Source organism: Hirundo rustica, chromosome 5, assembly GCF_015227805.2.
Source record: "Hirundo rustica isolate bHirRus1 chromosome 5, bHirRus1.pri.v3, whole genome shotgun sequence".
NCBI lineage: Eukaryota > Metazoa > Chordata > Aves > Passeriformes > Hirundinidae > Hirundo > Hirundo rustica.
In genome coordinates this window covers 18,321,837-18,346,824 of record NC_053454.1, presented here as the reverse complement: position 1 = coordinate 18,346,824, position 24,988 = coordinate 18,321,837, and the positions used below count along the sequence as shown (strand labels likewise).

Here is a 24,988-nt window from a genome sequence, read left to right as displayed (position 1 = left end):
ATCCGTCCCCTCCCTGCCCCATTTCCTCACATTAAATACTGGACAGAATATTTTACTGATTTGTTACAGTATGCTGAAAGGCTCTTCCCCTTCCTCTTTGAAGATACCGGCCTCAGGTCTTCAGTTTTGCAATGTATTTCAGTTTCTTTTATAAAATGTTTATTTTATTGTTAATTAACAACTCACTTGTATTACTTTCCCCAAAGTGATACTTATACAGCAATTCTGTTTCAAGGAATCCCTTCAGTCTGGTTGGAAACATTTTATAAAATTAATCAGAAAATAGTAAAATAGGAGCAAGATTCAGGTGGTGGAGTTTTTGTTTGTTGGTTTTGGGTTTTGTTGTTGTTGTTGTTGTTTCTTTTTGTTTTTCTGGCAACAAGTAGAAGTGTGTCTTAAACAGGCGACTCCTTGCAGTCTTTTCCCTTTACTGGGATATCTAACTATTTTACAGTCTTTATACTCTCATCATTTCTCATAATAAAATTTGTTACTATGACAAAAAAATCCACTAAAAATTATAAACTGTTCTAGTTATTCAGTTGTTCCATGACCCAGCTATCAAGATTTGAGCTTCAATATATTTTTGGGAGTACTGAAGGAAGATAACTTGGGTACATTTTTAGACAAGCCTATTTACTTTTGCATTTTTACAACAGTTGACATTACAAGATACCCTTGACAGACCATGGCCAGAATCCTAAGGTAAGCCACAAAAAATTTGATCATTATCTATAAATATGAAGACAACTGGTTCTTGTACTGAAATGTCTGTTTATATTGATTTCAGATACGGAGAAACAGACCAAAACAATATGACTAAATCGAGCCATTGGACATCAGGCTGAGACTGTTTAAACCAATGTAACTGTCAAATTAGATATGATTCTACAATCACATCTGGCCATTACTTAAAACATCAAAAATGAAAAACGAGTTTTAGGAATTTGGAAGTGACTACAGATATCAAGAAGTTTGAACTGACCTCTAAATTTAAAGTATTAAAACTTAAGTAATTGATACTACCTATGTCTACAAGACAAGTATCTAGCTGCAAGATAGAAACCAGTCACTTTAATATTAAAAAAATTAAATTTGTATTTATTTAAGCAAAGGAGATTAAAAATACAAGTATCAGCCAGAATCTGAAACAGAGTATTTTGCTGGAACTAAATGACTAACTGAGGGGAATAGGAAAACAATACCTCTTCAGTAAAAGTAACATTTTAAAATAGATTTTTAAAATATATATAAAATTCTAACAGCATTGTTGAAGCTTAAGGTGAGGATCTAGTTCATTTTTTAATCTCATCTCAGTCTCATTTTAAGGCACTTACGCTCAGTATTCCTGTATACGAGAAGGTGTGTGGGGCCCTCCTGAGCTGCAGCTTCCCCTGTGCAGCCATCCGGAGAGACACTGGTGCAGGTCAGGAACGGTCTAAGTACCCCAGTGGGGAAGATGGAGGGGATGCAAGGGAGATGGGAGATAAAAGACCGTATTCTCTTAGTCATGGAACCGCTTGTTCAAACAAGAATCCAACAGTCTCTATCTCTGCCTACTTATAGCATTTCCAAATTTATTGGAAATTGTTATAAATAGACAGGAGTCGATGTTATCTCCTTTTAATGCCTTTATTAGTGATTTCAGCAGAGGGACGGCTCGGGGTAGGGATGCCCTTGCCCACGCTGCACCAGCCGGACACTGCCGAGGAGGAGGTCTCGTCGGATCTGCGTCGCTGTCGTCGCAGAGCCGGAAGCCACGCCTCACGGGAGTCCCTAGGCTCGCTGATGGCTCGAATGTCTAGGGGGGTGACTCTTAGCAGGGACTTCAGAGGTTATGGCGACCCCTCTTCGGTGTTTATAGATGATACTGGCAGCTACCTTGGCTCTTTCCCCACTCAGCGCTGCATTCCGTCTCTCCGGGTCTTGATCAGGCTCGCTGTTCTGAGCGGTTCTTGGTTCTGGACTCACTTCCGGCTATACTCGATTTGCATAGAGGCGGTGACAGGCCCAGAGCAGGCGAGGAGTGGGCGAGGCCCCCAAGTTGATGGGCAGGCTGGTATGTGGGCGGTGTCTCGGAGAGCAGCAGGGCTTACAGACTAAGGTAGGGGTGCAGGGAAAGTACGGGACGGGATGAATGTAACATTCGAACCACAGAATCAGTGCATTTACGATTGGGTTTTAGGGTACAACAGTACATTAAACAGATAACTAACAGATAACATTGATACATAGAACAGAGGATACCCACAACTAACTACTAACTGCTAATAACTAATGGCCTGGACCCTTTGTTAAAATCTTTATCTTTCTCAATCCCCCCTCTTTTTCTTTGATCGAGTTTAACTCGCATCAATTCTTTTGAGTTCTTGGTATTGATTGTAAATTTCTTCTGCTGTACTTAGTTCCTTTATTTCTGATGTTAAACTCAACATATGTGGGAGCTTTTGTGTATTACCTTGGGATACTTGGAGACTTGCAAACTGATCCCTTCCCAAGGCCATACGTCTGCTACTTGAGTGCTCCCACATATCCAGCAGTTAGTTAAGTTCAATTCGTGGCTAATCCTTTCAATTAGATCAATGAATAAATTTTTGTTGGGGAGTTCACTTAATTCATCTTCTCTGATGGTTAAGAGTTTTTTCTTTCACTAGGTCTGAGGCCCCTTCCTGATTGTCTATCTTTTCTAAGCAGAACCATTCTCTCATAGGGCATTCTCCAGTCAGACGCTGCCTATAATTGGCTATATTCTTAGCAACCCAATATTTCTTACCTTCCTCTTGGCAGGAGGTAAGTTGTCCAGCCTCAAAACAAGTGGGGTTTACATTCGTATGAACCCTTATCAACTGCTGTAAATCCTCCCCATCATAGATGGGTGAATAGCACTTTGTGCAAGCGGCCCCTTCTGTATGTTTATTCATCGCTAGGACTAGTATCAGTCCTATCAGCTTCCCCAAGAGTCCAGTATGAACCATGATTGTTTTGGTCTCACCTGGGCTTGCCTCTTGGGACTTAGGGGCTCTCCGCGTTTAGTCCTTAGGGTTCTGTAGTTATCTTTCCTTCCACTCGGAGGTTAATTTGGTTATTTCGCCCTTCTAAAGATTGCTCTAGGAGAGAAATTTGAATATATGTTCTAATTTACTTATCTATTTGCTTAACTGCTTTTAACATTAACTGAACTTTATTACAACAATGTTAACAATTTTCAAACTTAATACAACAGCAAGTGATTTATAATAACTTTTCTTCACTTGAATTAATTTCTTAATCACAGTTCTTTAACAGTCTCTGGGGCTCAACTGAGTTGCTCCAGTCTTCTACTGAGTTTTTGTTTTCCTTTTAAACGTCAGTTTTAGCGGGTCCAGTTGCGGGGTTACCGTCCAATCGGAGGAGTCAGCTGGTTGGCTTAGGTCTGGGGGTTCACTTGGGGGTGACACAGGTCCTTTTACTCTAGTGATGTGGGTCCAGCCTCTTTCTTTAGTGCGTACCGCGGTATGAGTGGTTAGGAGTACCTGGAAAGGACCTTCAAATTTTGGGGTCAATGGGGTAGTGCTCCAAGATTTAATTAAAACCCAATCCCCAGGATTTATTTGATGTATGTTAGCGTCGAGTGGGGAAGTCTGAGGAATATACCCTTTTATTCTGAGGTTTTCTAGTGTTTTACCGATGGTCTGTAGATACTTTCGGGCGGCTGTATCACCTTCTATATATTCCCCGGTGCTGTAGGTTGTTAAAAGAAAGGGGAGCCCGAACATCATCTCATAGGGGGAAGCCCCTATATCCGATCTTGGCCTAGTTCTGATTCTCAGGAGAGCTAGGGGTAAACACTTTAACCAATTTAACTGTGTTTCTTCGATTAATTTTGTTAATACGTTTTTAAGGGTCTGGTTCATTCTTTCCACCCTCCCTGAGCTCTGGGGGTGCCAGGGGGTGTGCAATCTCCAATTTATGCCTAATTCTTTAACAGTTTGGCGCAGAATTTTAGCAGTAAAATGAGTTCCCCTGTCCGAATCAATGTTATTTATTAACCCATACCGAGGGATTATGTGCTCTAGGAGTATTTTTGCCACTACTTCCGCTGTTTCCTTTTTGGTCGGGAACGCCTCTATCCAATGAGTAAGGTGGTCGACTATGACCAATAGATGTTTGTACCCTTGGATTTGAGGCATCTCAGTGAAGTCAATCTGAATACTCTGGAATGGTCTCAGAGCTAGTTCCCTCCCTCCAGGTATGGCTTTCCTCGCTATCCGTTGGTTGACTTTTTGGCAAATCGTACACCCTTGCGTTATGGTTTTTGCTATGCTGTATATTCCTATGCAAAAATTTTCTTTTAGGAAATGATCACATAATCCCTGGGTTCCCCAGTGGGTTAGTTCGTGAATTTCGGTTAAAATCCTTCTGGCTAGGGGTTTATTCAAAAACTTCCTGCCATCCGGAGTTAACCATTCCCCATGCTCTCCCTTCCTCATTCCTAGGTCCTTGATCGCTTTTAATTCTGTTCTATCATACTTCGGTTTCTCTTCCCCTCCCTCTTCCTCTGATGTTTCATTTAAGGCTAATATTCTAATTGATCCTTTGGGGTCTTGAGCTGCTCTTTTTGCTTCTTTGTCTGCTAGTTGGTTCCCTTTCCCTTCAAATGTGGTTTCTTTTTGATGTCCTTTTACATGTACCACAGCAATCTCAATGGGTTTTAACAAGGACGTTAAAACTGATCTTATCATTTCCTTATGCACTAGGTCTTTCCCTTTTGAATTGAGATATCCCCGTTCCTCCCAGATCTTTCCGAAGGTATGGACTATCCCAAAAGCGTACTTCGAATCGGTGTAAATAGTTCCCCGGTCTCCTCCTAATAGGTCTAGTCCCCTCTTTACAGCATAAATTTCGCAGAGTTGGGCGGACCAACTCGAGGGTAACTTTCCCGTTTCTCGAACTTGAAGGTCTTCTATGGTAGATCCTTCTACCACTGCATACTCTGAAACCCTTTTCCCCTCTAGAACTCGTGATGATCCATCAGTGAATAATCTTTTTCCATAAGGTAAGGGAGTACTTTCCAAATCTTCCCTTACCTTCGTCTGGAGACTCATAAGTTCCAGACAATCATGCTCTAAATCTGGGGGTGGTTCCCCAGAGAGGAACTGTGCAGGGTTCAGGTTTTTGGAAACTGTTAACCTCAAGTTCTCCGAGTTTATTAAAGTGATCTCATATTTCAGGATCCGGGAATCGGTTACCCACCCCGGGGCTTTTTGGCTCAAAACTGTTTTGATATCATGAGGTGTATGAATTTGAATTTTTCCATTTAATGTGAGCTTTTGGGACTCCTCAACCAACACTGCGGTGGCGGCTACAGCTTGCAGACAGGCTGGCCACCCTCGGGCTACAGGATCTAATATTTTGGAAAGGAAAGCAATTGGCTTTTTGCACCCTCCCTACTCCTGAGCTAACACACCATAGGCCACTCCTCCTTCGGTGTTCACAAATAGATCGAATTCTTTCTTCAGATCGGGCAGGCTCAGGACAGGTGCGGTGGACAACTTGTTTTTTAGTTTTTCCAATTGTTTTTCATCCTCTTGTGTCCACTCTATGGGCTCTGGACTTACCAATTTATCATAAAGGAATCTCACATTTTGGGTGTACTCATCAATCCAATGTCTGCAATACCCGAAAAGGCCTAATAATTTTCTTATGTCTCTTTTGGTTTTTGGAGCAGGTATTGCTATTATTCCAGCAATCCTTTCAGGGCTTAATTTCTTGTATCCTTTGCCAATCAAATGCCCCAAATAGGTCACTTCTGGTTTCACGAATTGTAATTTCCTTTTTGATACTTTCAGCCCTTTTTCCCCCAGAAAATTCAGGAGTTTAATGCTGGTGGTTCTCACTTCAAGTTGGTTTTCTCCTGAAATCAGTAAATCATCCACATACTGGAGGATTTGCACCTGTCTTTCTGGGGTGAATTGCTCTAGCAGCCTTTCCAAAGCTTGCCCAAATAAATTTGGTGACTCAGTGAACCCTTGGGGTAGGCGTGTCCATCTTAGCTGCTGTCTCCTCTTTGTTTCAGGATGGTCCCATTCGAACGCAAACCAGTCTCTGCTCCCCTCTGCTAGTGGACATGCCCAAAATGCATCCTTCAAATCTATGATGGTGAACCAGGCATGCTCTTGGGGAATCTGGCTCAGGAGATTGTATGGATTAGGGACTACAGGGTGTTTGGTGATAGTCCTCTTATTAATCTCCCGTAAATCCTGAACCAATCGATATTTCCCTTCCGCTTTCTTCACAGTTAAGATGGGAGTGTTATGTGGGGACATGCATGGTTCCAGGATGCCTTCTTTTAACAGTTGTTCAATAATGGGGATCAACCCTTTCTTCCCTTCCAAAGACATTGGATACTGTTTTATCCTGATGGGAGGAGTTCCTGGTTGCATTTTAACCTCTATAGGTGGTATATTCAGGAGGCCGCTCTTCCCTCCTTCTGCCCATACCTCTGGGTTTATTTCCTCTATGTCTCCGGCAGTTAATTTCATAATCTTTACTTTCATTTGGCCGCCTTCGGGGATAACTCCTATTCCTAATAGTACTTGCAAATCGCGTCCCAATAGGTTGCTCTCTAGGTCCGGTAAATAAATAAAATCCGCTCTTATTTGTTTGGAATTCCCTTTGACCTCTATTCCTTCTATAATTGAGGCTGTGAATGGTTTCCCCTCCGCCCCTACGACCTCACATGTTCTAGTTCCGACCTTAACTCCCACTGGAAGCTTCCTAATACTGGATCGGTCTGCTCCAGTGTCTACTAAAAATTCATATTCCTCGTGTTGGGGACCCACTTCAAAATTTACTATGGGCTCACCTCGGTGGTACATCGGGTCCCCTAGTGCATAGAGCCCATGACACCCCTAATCCTCGTTGTTTTCGCCCTTTAATAGCTTCTCTAAGGCATCCTGTTCTTTTGTGATGGCTTCATCAAAGGATAATTTCTGACACTCTCTTCTTATGTGTCCAACCTCCCCACAATAGAAGCATTTTCTGTCCTCTCCTGGCCTCCCAGGAGTTTTCCAAGGTGGTAAGGCCCTTCCTCCCCCTAACTTGGTATTTCTCCGATTGGGAGGGTTTTGATCTTGTATCGCTTCTCTTGCTACAGCCACCATTATCTTTGCTTTCGTCTTGGTTTTCTCCTCCTCCCTCCTTAGATAGACCCTTAAAGCCTCTCTTAACAACTCATTTACATCTTTTTCTTGCCAGTCTTCTATTTTTTCTAATTTCCTCCTAATATCGGGCCAGGACTTGGTGACGAACTGTGTCTTTAACAACACCTGACCCTCGGGACTATCGGGGTCTATATTTGAATAAAGTTGAAAATTCCTCTTTAACCTGTTTAACCAGGTTGTGGGAGTTTCGTCTTTCCCCTGCATATTATCAAATGCTAATCTGGTATTATTGCTTCGGGGTACTGATTCCTTTATACCTTTAACTATTAGACTCCGATAGTCGTCCATACTTCTCCGGTCTTCCTCCCTGTTCGGATCCCACCTCGGATCTACGACTGGTAATTTGTAATCTCCTGGCGGACCCGTTCTGTTTTCTTTCTCCCAAATTTTCATCCCGGCGGTCCTAATCATTCTAATCTCTTCTGGGCTAAATAAAATCTTCAGAATCGAATTCATCTCTCCCCACGTGTAAGTATTGGGGCCCAGAAATTGATCAACTTGATTCGATATGCCTACAGGGTCCTCTACCAGGTTTCCCAATTCTTTCTTGAAATTCCTCACCTCTGAAGCTGTTAGTGGAGCATTTACAAAACCGACCCCTCCTGCAACTCCACCCATCGGGACTTCCCTTAAGGGGAAAAGTTTAGTTCTGGACCGGGTGTTATAGTTATGTCCCTCTGGGACTTCAGTTGCCCCTATGAGGTTGGTACTGTGAGAGGGGTCCGTATTCGGGGTGTTAAGGTCTAGCTCCCAGCTACGAGGTGGAACAGGAAGTTTAGATGGCGATGGAGAATGTATGGAGTTTGGAGAGACTGGCTGCGAGACTGAAGGAGGAGTAGGAGAAGCTACAAAGCTATAAAAGGGGTTTTTACTAAAGCTATGAGATGTTACTGTTAGGGGTGTATTCCCAGAAAAATTCACAGCACCTACTAGAGGGGCATTCATAGAAAAATTAGTCCCCATCGGGGACGTATCTACCGAAAAATTAGGGGAAGGGGAATTAGGTACAGGGGAGGAAACTGGTGAGGAAGGGGTCTGAGGACTGACTTGGGGTAGATCAGGGTAAATAGGAGGAGGGGGTAAGTGCTCAAGGGGGTCCCATACAGGACCCTTCTCTTCTTTCTTATCTTTATTTTTCCCTTCCTTTTCCTGCATCTTGCAAATTTTTACTGTCTCGGTACCTGATCTTACATGCATCCAGCAAGCAGCATACCTTAGCTGCTCTGTGTCTACTTCCTCTTGGGCTCTCAAATATTGGTTTAACTGTGAGCTCATCCAAGAGTCGGTGGTACCGTACCATGGCCATTCCCCGGGTAGATTAAGGGTTGGCCATACTTCCACGCAATAGTGAATCATTTTCACTTTGTTTAAGTTCTTAGTTTTCTCATTGTTCTCCCACTGGTCTAACATTCTCCCTAGTGGGCTATCAGAAGGGATGTTAGCTACCTTCCCTTTTCTCGCTTTCCTCTCCTTCCTGATCTTACTTCCGCACACACCCATTCTTACTAGGTCAAATGAAAATACTCTACTGTGTCCTTACCCAAAGGAAATCTTACGACAGGACAACGCAAACTAGAAAAGCGACCTTTCTTGAACTAAAATCTTATAAGGTGCCCCTACTCAAACGGAAATTTTAAAGACGGGCAACTAAAATCTAAAATTTCATTCACTCTGGATAGCTTACTGGCACGCCCTTAGGTCCTGGCCACTATCCCTCTTTCACTCTCTCAGACAGCCTGTTGGCCCGCCCTCAGGGCCCAGCCACTGTCCCTCTCTTACTCACGACGCCACACTAAACTAATCCCCGCAGACGGCCGATAGACCGGGGCCCAAGGTGTCAGGCACCGCCTGCAGCCAGGATTAGTGCGTCGCGGTGCGACACTCACTCTGTCCCTAGCTTTGAACTACTCGCACCTCAGTAATTCCCTAACCACACACACCCCCACCCGGGACAGCGTCCTGTCCGCCCGCCGGTGGGCTGCCCCCGGATAGCATAGACGCCTCCGCCCAACGGTCCCAACGTGTCCGGTAGCGTACCCTAGTGGTACCCCCGCCCAACACTCCCGTCCGGTTTGCACGTCTACCCCCGCCAGGGCAGGTCCCTTACACCCGGTAGCATAACTCCCCTTTGAGCTACCCCCGCCCAGTGTAAGGCTCGCACTCTTGGTCCCACCGTACTACGCCGGATTAGCGGCGCACCCCCTCGTTGCCGGCCCGTAGGTCCGCCCTTAGGACCCCAGCCGCCGCGCTACGGGCTTCCTACCGCCCTTGCTCGCTGGGTAGCCTGCCGACCCGCCCTCAGGGCCTCAGCCACTACCCCGGGTAGCCTGTTGACCCGCCCTCAGGGCCCAGCCACTACCCTTGTGGGGGGGGATCCCTAGTGGGGCCTCCTACCAGTTGCCTATCAACCTCACACGGGCCACTCACACCCTAGGTTTCCTCCGCCCGTTCGGAGGGGGGCCCACTATGCCCCTGGAGGCGCCTCACTCGCTCAATCTCCACTCGCTTCCCCCTGTTCCCGGCCGGCCCCCTCGCGGGAGTCCCGGAACCGCGGTACTAAGGGGTCCACACTCGCTTCGGAGGTCCGAGCTGCCGGCCCCCGTCTCATTCACACCACACTCGCTCGCCTCCACTCCCGCCACCGGCTATACTTACCAGCCGGCGCTCCTCGGCGCTGTCTTCCTCGATGCTGCGTCCCTCGTTGCTGGGGTCCGATGTTCGCCAGCTGTCCCAGGAGTTCGAAGATGGGCGGCGCCTTCCCTTCTTCGTCCTCTTCTGGGCGTGGCGATCCCGGACGAGCCCCCAAAATTGTTATAAATAGACAGGAGTCGATGTTATCTCCTTTTAATGCCTTTATTAGTGATTTCAGCAGAGGGACGGCTCGGGGTAGGGATGCCCTTGCCCACGCTGCACCAGCCGGACACTGCCGAGGAGGAGGTCTCGTCGGATCTGCGTCGCTGTCGTCGCAGAGCCGGAAGCCACGCCTCACGGGAGTCCCTAGGCTCGCTGATGGCTCGAATGTCTAGGGGGGTGACTCTTAGCAGGGACTTCAGAGGTTATGGCGACCCCTCTTCGGTGTTTATAGATGATACTGGCAGCTACCTTGGCTCTTTCCCCACTCAGCGCTGCATTCCGTCTCTCCGGGTCTTGATCAGGCTCGCTGTTCTGAGCGGTTCTTGGTTCTGGACTCACTTCCGGCTATACTCGATTTGCATAGAGGCGGTGACAGGCCCAGAGCAGGCGAGGAGTGGGCGAGGCCCCCAAGTTGATGGGCAGGCTGGTATGTGGGCGGTGTCTCGGAGAGCAGCAGGGCTTACAGACTAAGGTAGGGGTGCAGGGAAAGTACGGGACGGGATGAATGTAACATTCGAACCACAGAATCAGTGCATTTACGATTGGGTTTTAGGGTACAACAGTACATTAAACAGATAACTAACAGATAACATTGACACATAGAACAGAGGATACCCACAACTAACTACTAACTGCTAATAACTAATGGCCTGGACCCTTTGTTAAAATCTTTATCTTTCTCAGAAATTATAAATAAGAGAAGACACTGCTCAAAGATCCCAATCTGGAAAAGGTTAAGGTGCTGTTCAGATTCTGCACCATGTACTAGCACAAAGCAAAGGGAATTAGAGGGTCAGCAGGCCTGTAGGGAATCTCCCTTGCTATTTAGTAAATACTTTCAATTCTTTAAACCGCCATGGTAACCTTGTAATGACCTTATTGAGCCACAATCCCTGTGACTGCTTTGTGACATTTTAAGTTCTGGATTGCTACCCAATTTATGGATTTTAAAAACTGCAAAATGCTGCATTTTTAGAGGTAGATGTATATTACGTGTTGTTCTGAAGATGAAATAAGATCTTGTGGTTTATACACAAACTGAGTACCCAGAAATGCAAGCAGAAATTCAAGAGAGGAGAGACTCCTCACCTCTTTTAGGAATTTACTCTTTAATCTTTAACAAATCACTTAATCTTTCTATGTCTTCATTTCCCATATATAAAACAGGTTAATATTTGCTGTAAAGGATAAAAGCTGTCACGTCTTTACAACAACTTCTTGCAAATATTAAGGAAAATATCAATTGTCCCTGTTATGCAGAGCAAAATTTCCCCAAATATTCTCACACATTCTATCTGCTAAGCAGTTTGGCTCTTTATAGTAAAGAAGTGATACCGTTGAGTCCACAAAGTTTACCTTTTTTCAAATTAGCCTTATAAATTTACTAGTTCAGTAAGTTTCTACTACATTATCCTGACAGACAACAAGATTCACAGACATACAGCTCATACCCCTACCTGAGACTACAGCTAAGATCAGTCGTCAGATTTTGAGCAATATAAGACAAAAGTCTTATTGCAAATGCAGTGACTATATAACTCACTATCATTTTTAAACTTAGAGCCTTTTTCATGTGTTAAAATACACTCAATCAAATCAGATGATTGATTCCAACTTTGGTACTAAACAAATCAAACAAGGAAGACCTCACAAAAAGGTATGACAGCTAGCAGATGATGCCAGCCCAACTGCAGTGACAATCCATCACACATCGATACGAGCAGGGCTCTTGCACTGAAGCCTGAGCTGTTGAATCACAGAGGCTGGAAAACTGTCAAAGGTGTAGGACTGCTCTCCCAGAGAGGGTGTGGGGCACAGCAAAAGGACTCTTGGCATCATTCTCAGGGCAATATTTTGTCTCATGCAAAGACCAGCTCCAACAAGTTCCGAAGGAAGCTATGCTCAGGCCTTCTCTGCAGGGGAACATATTGTATACCTTTGATGGGACTCTGGGGAGGAGTTCAGCAGACACCTGAGATAGCTCTATACCTAATCAAAGATGAATGGGGAATGTGTGACTACATCTCTGTATACGAAAAGAATAAACAGGAGCAGCTAACATGAGAAAGAACATGGAGAAAATTTCTGTGAAAAGAATAAATACGATAGGGATAGCAAAACTGAGGTATGATCCCATAATTTCCTTAGAAGACAACAACAACAAAAAATCCTGCAAAGTAAAAGTATCTTTATTTTCTCACTTGACAGTATTGGAGATGATACCCTCTAGGCTGTGAGCCTGAAAAAGTAATTTCATATTAAAAGAATAAGAGCTTTTACAACTCTGAAAATAACATCACAATACTCAGATCATGAATTACATTTATTTTATTTAATTTAATATTACATGCATTTTAGACAGTGATTAATATTATTTACTTGCACAAGTAATAATTCTCAATGTACAAGTAATAACCTTTGCTTTTACAGTGAAATTCACTAGCATGCACTTCACACAATCGTATGCCAAGTTATTTTTTCCAGTTAGAAAATATTAAGGTAATTATTTCTAAATTGATTTTATACGTGGAGTTTAATTTTGGTTTTATGCAGACATTGCATAGTTGATGCTTAGCTTCTCCAGAAAGACTGGAATGAGGTCCCAGTATTGTTGAAGCAGATCAGGTGACAGTAGCAAACAAGAAGATTTGAAGAAGAGGCATAACTTTGAGGGTTGAAAGGTCAGCAAGTACAGCCTAGGATGAAAATCAAAAAGGCTTGTTAAACTTGACATTTGAATCAAATTTCCTTAAAGCAAGCTAAGAAGTCAGGAAAAGATTCAAATACTGACTACAATACTGCCAAACATCAGATTTGGACATGGCTAGAAACAAATGATACTGGTTTATGTTAGTACCGTATTGCATAATTTTTCATTCTAACATTTCCAAGAAAAAACACATTTACCCAATGTATAGCACCCAAGTAACTTTATTTTAGCCTTTAGCCTTACTTCAAATATACACAGCATCATGGGTGAATAAGGAGTCTAACATTTCAACTTGCTTCTAAAAATAATTGGGAATTAAGAATCCTTATCCTGTGGCTTGGCTAGTACTTGTGAAGTAACTTCAACGTAATGCCTCAAATAATCAATGTCTTCTCATGAAAATATGTTTTAAAAAAAGCCAAAGAAAGTGATCACAAACTCAAAGATTGGAAAAAATTCATCACTGTATTTAAAAAAAAAAGAAAAATAGGTTACAAGATACAAACAATAATAATCCTCACGCTAATAACTTTATTTTCTTCATTTCCTATGCAGTATGCACAGTGAAATTTCAGATTCACATTGACAAAGTAATCTTGTAAAATTTTTGTCATTTGTAGAACAGAAGCAACTAAGATGTACTGAGGAAAAGGGTAAAACCTCTGCAATATTTGAAAAACAATGTATCCCACTAACACAGATTATATATTAAAAGCAACAAAACTTAACAGTATAAAATAATTTTATAATACTGAATTTTATAGCAAATATGTTTTATTTCCTTTTACTCCAGAAAAGCAACATTATGTACTGCATGTTCACAATTTCCTTATTTTTTATCTAAGGTAAGAATTTAGACAGAAATATTCGCACTATGCACCATGTGCCATGTGAAGCTTAAGTTACTCCTATTGGCAAAGCATCAGAAACTATTTCAATCTCCTCTAAGTGAAACTTATCCTTACTTCAGCTGCAGCCAGTGATGTCACCTCCATCAGGTTGACTGCTCGGAAAGCAAACACAGCAGCTGCCAGGACTGAAAGAAAATGTCCAATATTTACATTTCTGACCTGATAAGTAGTGGTTAGAATTAATATTGATATAAAATACCAATTTTCACTTAGTTTAATTATTTTGATTCTGAAGAATAATATACAACAGGTGGTTGGTTTTGACTTTCTTTCACCACTCTTTCAAACAGACAGGAAAAACACAACATTCTTTCAGGAAAGTCTGAGTGAAAACGCCTGAGGTTGAAGATGACTAGCTTTTAACTAAAAGGGACAAATTTCTTACATGTAGAAATGGAACCAAAACCTTTTCTCTTTGACTTACCTACTTTGTATTTAAAAACTGACCCAACTGAAGATACAGGTTTTCTTTAAAACCTCCATCTTAAACCTTCCTAAATATGAGGACATTATTTAGCTACAAAACTTTTCAAAGTGTCTTAAAAGTGTCTTCAAAGGAAGAAATCCAACAAAAACGGGGGGATTCTAAATTGCTTTAAGTACTGTAGAGGTAGTTGCCATAAATAATATGAATCTTGTGAAAGATGATGAATTAATTTACCACTGAAGCTGGGAGAACATCCTATGTTGTGTTCAGAGAGCACTTAGCATTTTTTGAGTATTGCCATTAAAAAATTTTAAAAATCCCTGATATATTTTTTTATTAAAGAGACAGTACTCATGCAATTCCATTTTTCTAGATGATATATGCTTTGACATTTAGGTAATCTGCTGTCTGCATTCAAAGAGCAATTATTTTCTTCTCATCACAAAATACATTGAAGCTAACAAGTATTTGTCTTACATTCACACAGACTTCACATATTTTGTAAAAATAATTCTATTACCAGCAAGAATTTCTAGAGAATTGTATCCCAGGATTCTGTCCCACAGAAGCAAGAGCTGGTCTGTAGCTAAATAACCAGAAAATGCTCGTACCATCCATTTAAATGAAATTCGTAGCCTGCAAATGAGTGACAAACAACTGTTATTATATTTCTGCCTCCCATAATGATTAGATTGTCTATAAATTGAAAATATTTCATTATCCTTCTGCATTTCTCTTTCAGGATGAATAAGCATTTTCTCTTGCTGCAGTAATAATTGATATTTTAATTTGCAAGAGCCATCATAAAACTATTTAGCATCTCATTTGATAAAGTACTAATATCATTCTCATTATCATTCTGATCAAACAATCACATTAGAGTGATCCTCAGCTATTATCACCCTCAGTGTTTCATCCTTTCTGCTATTATGCTATTAAGATGGATACCAATTAAGATAAAAAGGTTCTGTTGTGCCTGGCGCCATGAGTTCACCATTGAATGACTCTTACTCTCTTGCATCTTCCAGTACCTTCTGCTGCAACTAACACATCTATGTGTCTTCTGTCCCCTAGGAAATAGATCACTTAGTTCCATCATATCCAACATGAATTACTGAAACTCAGCTGAATAATGCAGCACAGAGCATTTCTCACAGAGCAATTCTCTCTCTTTCACAGAGCATACAGAAGAAATGCACAAAACACAGATATGCAGGTTAGACAAAGCACTCCATCTGACTCTCAAGGAAAAATGGTACACCAATTATACTTTTGTGTTATACTTTTGTGTAATTTCCCATAGATCTTAAAATTAAAATACTACAAATGAATACTTAAAACTAAAATACTACAGAACAGCATTTTCACAACAATGAATGTGCAACATTTGTAACAAGTCAGATAGAAGTACTTACGGCTGAGCTCCAATTTCTCGGAGGTGATAGAAGAGCTGGGGCAGGTGGGTTTGTAGAAGAGTCTCAAAAAGCAAACACAATGATACAATGCCCTAAAGAAACAAGATCAAATTGTGAATGCTAACACTCATCCTGTCAAATCTGAGAAAACAGTATCAGCATGTAAGGGTGCATGAATTTTTAATTCAAGCAATAAAGCACTATTAATGATATAATAATCGACCCAGGTGAGAAAGGCACAAGCAATTCTAATACCTTCAGTCACTAAAGCCTTGCTCCTGCAATTCCATGTATGTATTAGCAACATAACATATTCTGATAGTCCCTTTCAAATCTGAGTTAGTTATGGTGTTTGTATGTCAGGGTCGAAGTACTTAATGGGGTATTACAGTGTAACCTACTTGAAGTATTTCCATTTTGATGAAACAGACCTCAGTTGCACTAAAAAATAAAGGATATGAGAAAAAGTATCTCTCTGATAAGTAAAACCAAACAGCAATAGGAATAACTACAAAAATAGTTAGACATAAACACATTTTAAAAAATGGTTTCAAAAATTACCATGGAAATGAATAGACTCTTGTTCGACCCCTTTTTCTGCTATTAAAGAGGGAAAGCACAATACATAGCCTTGAAATGGTATACCAAGGGAAGGATTTTCTTTTAACCAGGAAATATTTTCAAAAAGCAATATAACTCTTCAGCACATTTTGAAGGAAAAAAGAGGTATTTACTCTGCTTTATTCTTCACAAATAGAAGACAAGCCAATTTTTACAACTCTTGTACATTCAAAACAGCTGATCCCACTCACAAACAGACAAAGTATTTAAACTCATCTAGCAGTACTAAAAAGCATGTGCTGTCATACCAAGATACTTCTGTTATAATACAGACACTACCTTGGTATCACTGAAACAATACCTCTATACATACATTTCAGCCCCTTTACCCCAGACAATACTTCAGATATTACATGTCTTTAATGAAAGGCAATTTGTGTGACCCTTTGAACTGAGAAATCTATTAGATTAAAAAACCTGACTCTTATAAAAGACCCCATATCCTCACAAAACGAGAACTTACTATTTTAATAAGGTACGTGATAGCAAAGACTAACACTGACATAGAAAGTGACAATATCCAGACTGGAATTATCTATTAATTTTCCCAAGCTTGCCTGAAATATTTTATTAGATTTAAAATGATACACTTCAATCACATAGAAAATCCTGCTACTGTATATTAGTGTTCTGTAGCAAGCAGGATATCAAGTGAGTGGATTTAATTCCTAATGAACTTACAGAGGGATGAGAAGAGATGGAATGGAGTCTGAAGAAAAAACGCACATACATCTCACGGAATATCTGATACAATTTGGAAGGTTCATGGTACAGAAAACAAAGTGGAGCAACTGAAAGGATAAAAGAATTATAATTGACTCAACACTGTAAACTGCTAAAAGAGTTCAATGATTAAGCACATGAAGTATGAGGAAAAGCCAAGTAATTTATAGCACCACAATTTACAAAAATAGTACTAAACCAATTATTGAGAAAGAAGTATTCAATCAAAGTCTATAATTCAATGTAAAAAGTCAAAAAAGGGAGCATGATACATTCTAGATATTATTCCTACTATTTCAAGAAGCTAAACCAATTAGAACTTGCTTACTACAGTGCTGGCTTCTGAACCATAAGAAATATGCTGTAAGGAGAGCACCCCTGGGGTGTAGGGCAATGCGAACAATACAAATTTTTGACTCAAGTGTCTGTAACTTTCAGTGTGCAATGGGGCCAGTGACCAGCTCCAAACTGATGCCCTGTTTGTAAGACTGCTTGAAAATGGATATTGTGAAAATGAAAACATTAAAAGAACAGCTTTTGGTTACCACAGTAACATCACTAAGTATGACAAACTCATAGAGACATGTTTATTTCTTACAAGATCTGTAAACCATGGACATTTGGTAGTTTACTGTTTAGAAGTCTTCTAGTACACCTGATTCAAAATAATAATTGATGACATTTGTAAAACAGAAGCTCTGAAACTCTGCTTGTTTCATAAAAGTCTAGCATATAGATAAATCTCTTACATGTATGTGCTGCACAAACATAACCATCATTCCTTGAGACTGAAAGTCCATCCACTCCATACATTCTCATAGTTGTCATACCTTTTTGTGAACAGCCTTTTGATCTGTCCAGTCATCATGCTGACTGCTTCATTTTACAGGTGCATTTTAGCTGACAGCTTACATTTGAACACACTCATAGTTTCTATCTCTACGTTCACCTTCCCCTCCATTGTATTTACACTAAGCTAGGGATATGGATATATTTATCTACATATGTATGTACACATACACACACATATGTATATTATGTACATTTTTATATATATATGGATATATGCATGTGTGAATTTATTTTCATATCTAAATATCACAGAAGGTGGCTTAAGAATGAAAACAGTGTCTGTGTATGAGAGGTGGGGTGCTAAGGTAGGGTGAGATGTTCACAGAAACCTGTATTTCCATAGGGGTAAGAAAAGCAAAGGGTGTTACCCGTGTTCATGTTTTTAATGCTTGAAGATGGAGGTGGAAAACTGTCCAAGGAAAACTTGTGTGCACATGTACATAAAGGCCAGGAGGGTAACAGATCAGCCTCTGACAGCTGGCACACTGACAGTGTATGCATGCAAACAGGAAAAAGGGTATAGGATTTTTGTAAGGACCCAGACACTTCCTCACACAGCAGCTCAGCATGGAACACAGAGGATGCTCTGCTTGGTTCCAGCCACTGTACCCACAGCCTTGAGCTACATTACCATGTTTCTGCTGCCTTGCTTTTCACCCTTCCTCCCTCTCAGAGCCAGCATATTCTGAGCTTGTGCAAAGAGTGAGGACAGGAGGGAGGGAGGAAAACTCACACCCAAGTTTGGGAGACACTGTTCTCAAGGGCAGAGTCAAATCCAAACATTTTGAAAAGCCGTTCACACAGAACAAGAACACCTCTAAGTGAGTCCCTAAGAAAGAGTTTGTAACTTAAGTGCTCATTACTCCTAGGACTTTAGATTGCTTACTGAGGTTCAAATTTTGCATTTCATATTTCAGTTCCATGATTTTAATGATTGTGTGTGATCATTAAACTTTATTATTAGCAAAACATAGCATTTAATGTATAATTTTACAATCTGCTTGCCCTGTGATGCTACAAACACCTTTGATAAACCAAAAGAAAAAACTGAAAAGCCAAAACACTTAATCACATCTGCAATAGCTGCAATGCATGTGTAACCCAAGGAGATTTTTTTGCCTTTACTCCTAAAAATCTTGTTGGTATTTGTGCTTTCCTCTGTGCAGCAAATTAGCAACCATTATATTATGTAGTGCTCTCTTAATGCCTCTTGTAGGTAAATGTAGAGAGCAACAGACCTTTCACATTATTCATGTTTTTAAGAACTTTTTTATGGGTAACTTGGTCTACCCAGAAATGAAATGCAAGGAAAGAGCATTTTGTTGGTAAACTTTATCCCTCTATTCATATATATTAAGATGCATAGCTTAGCTCAGCTAATAGCTCTCAAAGAAGGAATTCTCACATGGCAGTAAGCTGTAATGTAAGTAAATAAAACAGCCTGAAAATTTAAAAATTATAGTCAACAATCTTCACACACCAAAAAAACATAAAAGCATATACACAAGTTTAAAAGTTGCAGAAAAGTATATACAGCTTTAAACTACAATAAGAGGAAAAGCAATCCTGAGGTTTTAGCTTATGAGAGTCACACTTACCATACATAGAAAAGCCATGAAAAGGAATTACACCTGCAAAAAAAAAAAAAAAAAAAAAAATTTTTTAATCATCTTCTTTATGCTTGCAAAAATATTATTCCCCCTCACATTATCAAATTGTATTCTGCCTACATCAGGAATAAAGTATTTCCTTGTTATTGCACCTGCATAGATCTCCATCTTGTACATATGTAACTACAGTATCACCTATGTCAGTACAAGCAGTTCTATGCTTAAACACAAGCTACAGCTCCTAGAAAGCCAAGTAAAGCTCCGTTTCCATGAAGTTGTTACACAGAAGCTCTGCTGATATCAGAACCTTAATTAGCAGATAAATGACAACCTATAAATGTCATGCTCTGACAAGAATGGAGTAGGGGAAAAAGGGAGGCCAAGACCTCTAATAATTCATGTAGTACTCAGATAGAACATTCACAGTACTTGGCAGTTGTAGCATGACAGTTCGCTCCTCCTTCCTAGCTTAGCTCCCATTCACTAGATTTTATATAAGACTGGTAAGAGGTGGCTGCTTAGGCAAAAGATCAGAAGAACAATATTTCATGGCTACAAAGCTGTAAGAATTGCAGAGGCAAACACAGAAAAAAGAGAAACGAAGTATATACTGCAACTGACTCCACTGAAATACAGAAGACATAAAGGACAAGGCCAGAGACAAAGATTTAAGGTTGGTGACATAAGGCCTTGAAAGCAAGAGGAAAGAGCTTGAGCTTGAAATACAAATGGAGGGAAAGGATTCAATACGGGATTGAAATGGCCAAGGTAAGACCTGAAAAATCAATTTTAATAACTGAATTTATAACAATAGCAATGATATTAAAATTACATAGATCTGTTGTGTCTACACACATTCTGAATGGAGAAGAATTTAGGGTGTGGTTTGTCAAGTAGTGAAAAGCTGGGAGGTCAGCAAGTTTCAGCATTTATCATTCAAATCCTCTAAGTGCTGATACAAGACTGAATACAAGCTGCTGCACCACAAGTTGTTTTACTTCTCCTTCCCACACACACAAACTCCATTTGTGATCACCAACACCAGGCTGAATATGTGTTTGGAGTAGCTTCCATCCAGCTTACTTCTTTAAATTATTGAATTTCACAGAGTAACAGCAAAACATAACTCATAATAGAAAAAGAAAATATCATGTATTTGAGGAAAACACATCTTTCCAAACTACCACTAGAGGAGGCAATAGTATAATTCATACCATTTGGAGGATAGAAAACAGCATATTCTTCCATTCCAAGTTTTCCTGTGAACCATCAAACCAGAAAGAAAATGTCATTAAGCTGTAAAAATGTATAAAGATTTAAGTAATTTAAATGAAAAAGTATATTTTAAGTTACAATTACAAAAGTCATAACTAATTATATTTTTGACCATCTGACATCGTCTAAAATGTGGCAAGCAATGCAACAGGACAGGTACAATGTCAGATATAAAACTGAAATGCAGCACCAATAAAGAAGGATGAGAAACAACAAAAAGGAGGAAAATTTCAGCAATGCTGTTCCATTGAGATTCTGTTTGGGTGTGTCTTAGGAGCTTCTAAAAGTGTTTGCTGCAGACCTTGGAGACAGTGAAGCTCTAGGAGGGAATAAGGGCAGACTGACCTAGGGACAGGAAAGGTCTTTAAACAGATACAACCACAGATAAAAAGTATTCAAGGCTTCATTAGGTCTGCAACAGAGGAAGATGGATGTTCTGATATAACAAACAAATATTTAAGTAATCCACTGGATACAAAAGACTTAGTTAAATCAAGAAAATCACTGATCATATACACTGATCATATAACTTTTTTATCTTCCCTGCAAAATGAACATTATATTATTAAACCATATCTTAACTATAGAAACTAATAATACAAAATCCACTAATAAAATTTAACAATTTATTTAGACATATAAAGATGTTATTAAATACAATTACAACTAATTAAAACTTGCAATTATTTTAAATGAGAACATTCTAAAATGAGAACACTCAACTAAAAATTTAATTAATTACACGAAAATTTACAGAATATCCTGTGTACTCTTTTTACTCTTCACAATAGAATTTAGCACATGGAACTTTTTGTCAGGTTTAATGGATTCTGGACCCTGATATTTTCCTATAGCATGAACTGACTAAAATAAAACAAAAATTAACCTGTGAAACTCCTTCCTACTACCCCATGAAAACAAAATCCAGTATTTTCCAATTATACAAATGAGCTGTTTCATTAAACTAAAATTTATTTTCTCCTTTTCTTTTCAATAGTTTGCTTGTTCTGAAGCCAGGAATTATAATCTGGGAGGATGAGTATTTTTAGCATAAAGCACATCTCTTGGAAAATCGGCTAAAAATAGGACATACAAGCCTTTTGGATTTACACTGCACAGATTTAGGTATCAGCAACATCATTCCTCAGATTTGTCTAGGAATATGCAGGATGTTCTCCATAGCTGTGTTTCTGGGCTGCCGCAGCTCTGTGTCTGAAAAGAGACCTGAGATCCCACTGCTGTTCTGCTCTCAGGAGATCTCTTTGCTTATTTCAAGGAGTATGTAAAGAAAACTCCATAACCCAGTGGAAGAGAGTAAAAAAAAAGCAATAAAGAAGGAACAAAAAAATTAGAAAATAAACATTACTTTTAGTGACATAAGAAGCAGCAAGATGAAAACTGTCAGCAGAGCTCCTGTGCAAAAAAAAAGTACTTAGGGATTATATTTGGTCAAATATACAGGAACCAGGACCAAGGGAATAAACAGGAACATAGAAGATGAAGGTACATGGGAAAAAAAGTAATTGGATTACTGAATGACTCAAGAAGGAAGGCAAAATTAGGAACCTCTAGGTAAAATCAAGGCAGGTGATGTTCTAAGATGCATGGAAACCTCCAGCATGAGAAGCTGGCAGGGAAGGCAAGTGGACTGAATCAGGAAATCTAAAGATTGTTAAGAAAAATAATGAGATCTCAAGTCAAAGAGCATGCAAAAATAAGTGAATACTCTGGAACATGCCATGCTTTTTAAAAAATATCAGTGGTAAGTATGCTTGGTAAAGCTCTACTCTCCCACACTTGAACAGAGCCCACAATTCTTTAGCAACATGTTCTGCTCTTGTCTACAAATATTTGCAAAACTCACTGCTTTGCAAAGACACATTATGTAACAACTTCCAGTTGCTACATTTTTTGGAGTTGCAGAGGACAATATTTAAATATCTATTTAAATATCTAGCTCTGATGAAGACAGACATTGTCATGATTTTACCATATCGTCATGGTTGTGATTCACTTCTGGTAAAACACTGCAGAATTATACACAGAAAACTGGAGTAAAAGAGCAACAATTGCAATCTATGATCAGCTTTTAAACTGCCATAATAGAATCTGTGCACAAGACAGCTGGATACATTTTTATTAACATTCTTTAAAGTGTAGTCTACAACACAAAGCAAATTCACATATTGTATTTAGTGCACCAGTCAACAAAAATCTACATGATCTTTTTAAAAACAACTCTTTTTACCTTGTATGTATGATTTGGGTGGGGTGGCACTACTGTAAGTAAAGTGCTCCAATACAGATGTATCTCGGGAAAAACACAGTAACACCTGCAGAAAAGAAAGTCAACTGACTAACTGGATCAAAGCAATGTCAAAAAAAATTAAGGACCTGTCTTAAATAACATCTATTAGATGCTATTTAAGAGAGCCAATAAGGTTGAAAGCTCTTCACCACCTTAGTTTATTTTCCTGCTCAAATTTCCAGGCTCACTTTGAACTTGCTATAATTTTATATTCACCTTCGTTTGTTATCAGTTTTATATCCACATCCTTCAACCCTGCTCCTCCCCTCTCAGCAGGTGTTTATCCCCCTTCTGTCACAACATTAGTGACTGTATGGTACCTGGCTGCTTTTACATCTTTCAGACTGTTTTTCTACTCAATTACTATGACCTGGGGATGTCCTAGTAAGGAAATAAGCAAACAAGACATTTACACTCTTGGATGTGTGCAGTTCTGGAAGAACTTATGTTTGCTTTAATTCCCAGGATCTTTATAAAATATCTGCATGCAATTTAGCTCTTTCAAAAAACAGATTATAATGTTCACCTTGTATCCTAAAGATCAGAAATGTACATTGTATACTCTAAAGTATATTTGGGGTTTGTTGTTTACATAAATGGAAAAAAACCCAAACTTGTATTCACAGCAACTGAGTATAAAATTAGGCAGTAAAAGCATTCATTAAAAAAAAAAAAACAACCAACCAAACCAACTCATCCTATCTGGAGTTGTAAAAAATGTAGTAGTTAGTACTGTACTTTAAAATCATGCTCTCATGCACTGAAAGGCTGCACTATGAAGAATGTACACGAGAGGGCAGACACAAGCAGACTTCAACTCGCTGCTGACTTTTGCACACCTGAATCCCCCTCTGTCGAGGTTTAAGCCCAGCTGGAAACTAAGCATCACTTAAACACTCGCTCAACACCCTCCCTCTCCCTCTCCACCCCGGTGGAATCGGGAGGAGAATCAAAGTGAAACTTGTAGGCTGAGATAAGAACAGTTTAGTAAGTGAATAACAGCAAATTATACTAATAATGATAATAAAGGACTAACGCCAGACTCTTCCCAAACCCAGATCTGCCGATTCCAGGTAACTCCCCCCACAGTTTATATACTGGCCATGACGTTCTGTGGTGTGGAATACCCCTTTGATCAGTCCTGGCTATGCTCCCTCCCAGCTTCTTTTGTGTACCTCCTTACTGACAGAGCATGGGACAAGGAAAAAGTCCTTAGGATAAACACAACTTAGCTATACCCCAAAATATCAGTGTGTTATCAACACCATTCTCATTCCCAATCCAAAACACAGCACTGGAACAACTACTGAGATGAAATTAACTCTACCCCAGCTGAAACCAGGACACTCTGCTCTTGAAGATTTTAAGAGTTTATTTTAACTGTAGTCAAGGTGTAAAAGGAGGAAATGTTTCACTACATAATCTATTATTAATAAAACTGAATGGATTTTTCCTTTCCACTAATTGATGCAAATATCTTTCACATATCAGCATTTGTCAAAAGGAAACACACAAAATGACACAACAGAATATTATTGCTTTAATTTCTTTTTATGCTAAGCAGGTCACATTTTGAGACTTTTTTCTTTTTTGAACCTCAAAACTATTTCTGAAATGCAAACATCTTTAAAAAACGAATAATACTTTCTTTATCTCAAACAGTTTAAGCTAAATATTATTTTTGTGCAATACACAATCGTGTTCATAGCTGCCAAAATATCACTGACAACAACAATACACAGGCAAATGTAATTCTATGTGTATGTGAACTGAGGTGAAGGAAAGAGAAACTAATCTGAACAGGACATAAACTATGTTCTCTCATAGGGGAAAGAATGTAACCCTCATTTGAGGCTCTCTTTTTTAGGAATACAGTGTCCAGTACCAGTATCTGGAAGTCTTTAAATGAAGACTCTGCATCTTTATAAGACTAGCTAGTTATGACTATATCCAAAAAACTCTGGGCAAGGTTCTTTGCATCTAAGACTACAGTATTCAAATCAAACTTCTGGCCTGAAACAAAGACTTTATGTATTTACTAATCTATTTGTTATTTTCCTCATTAACAAAATAATAGTGCT

At 39.7% G+C, this 24,988-nt stretch overlaps 1 protein-coding gene across 1 annotated transcript in view; it reads right to left on the bottom strand.

Moving 5' to 3' along the window:
- Positions 1–12,370: 12,370 nt before the first annotated feature.
- Positions 12,371–24,988, bottom strand: part of TBC1D19 (TBC1 domain family member 19) — a 50,738-nt gene continuing 38,120 nt past the window's right edge. Inside the window, exons 14-21 of the mRNA XM_040065591.2 lie at positions 22,848–22,932; positions 20,539–20,583; positions 19,313–19,345; positions 16,821–16,930; positions 15,519–15,610; positions 14,624–14,739; positions 13,731–13,801; positions 12,371–12,751 (exon numbers count right to left, since the gene is read on the bottom strand). Coding sequence (XP_039921525.1) covers positions 12,677–12,751; positions 13,731–13,801; positions 14,624–14,739; positions 15,519–15,610; positions 16,821–16,930; positions 19,313–19,345; positions 20,539–20,583; positions 22,848–22,932 — 627 coding nt within the window. The 3' untranslated portion in view covers positions 12,371–12,676. The remainder of the gene's footprint in view (positions 12,752–13,730; positions 13,802–14,623; positions 14,740–15,518; positions 15,611–16,820; positions 16,931–19,312; positions 19,346–20,538; positions 20,584–22,847; positions 22,933–24,988) is intronic.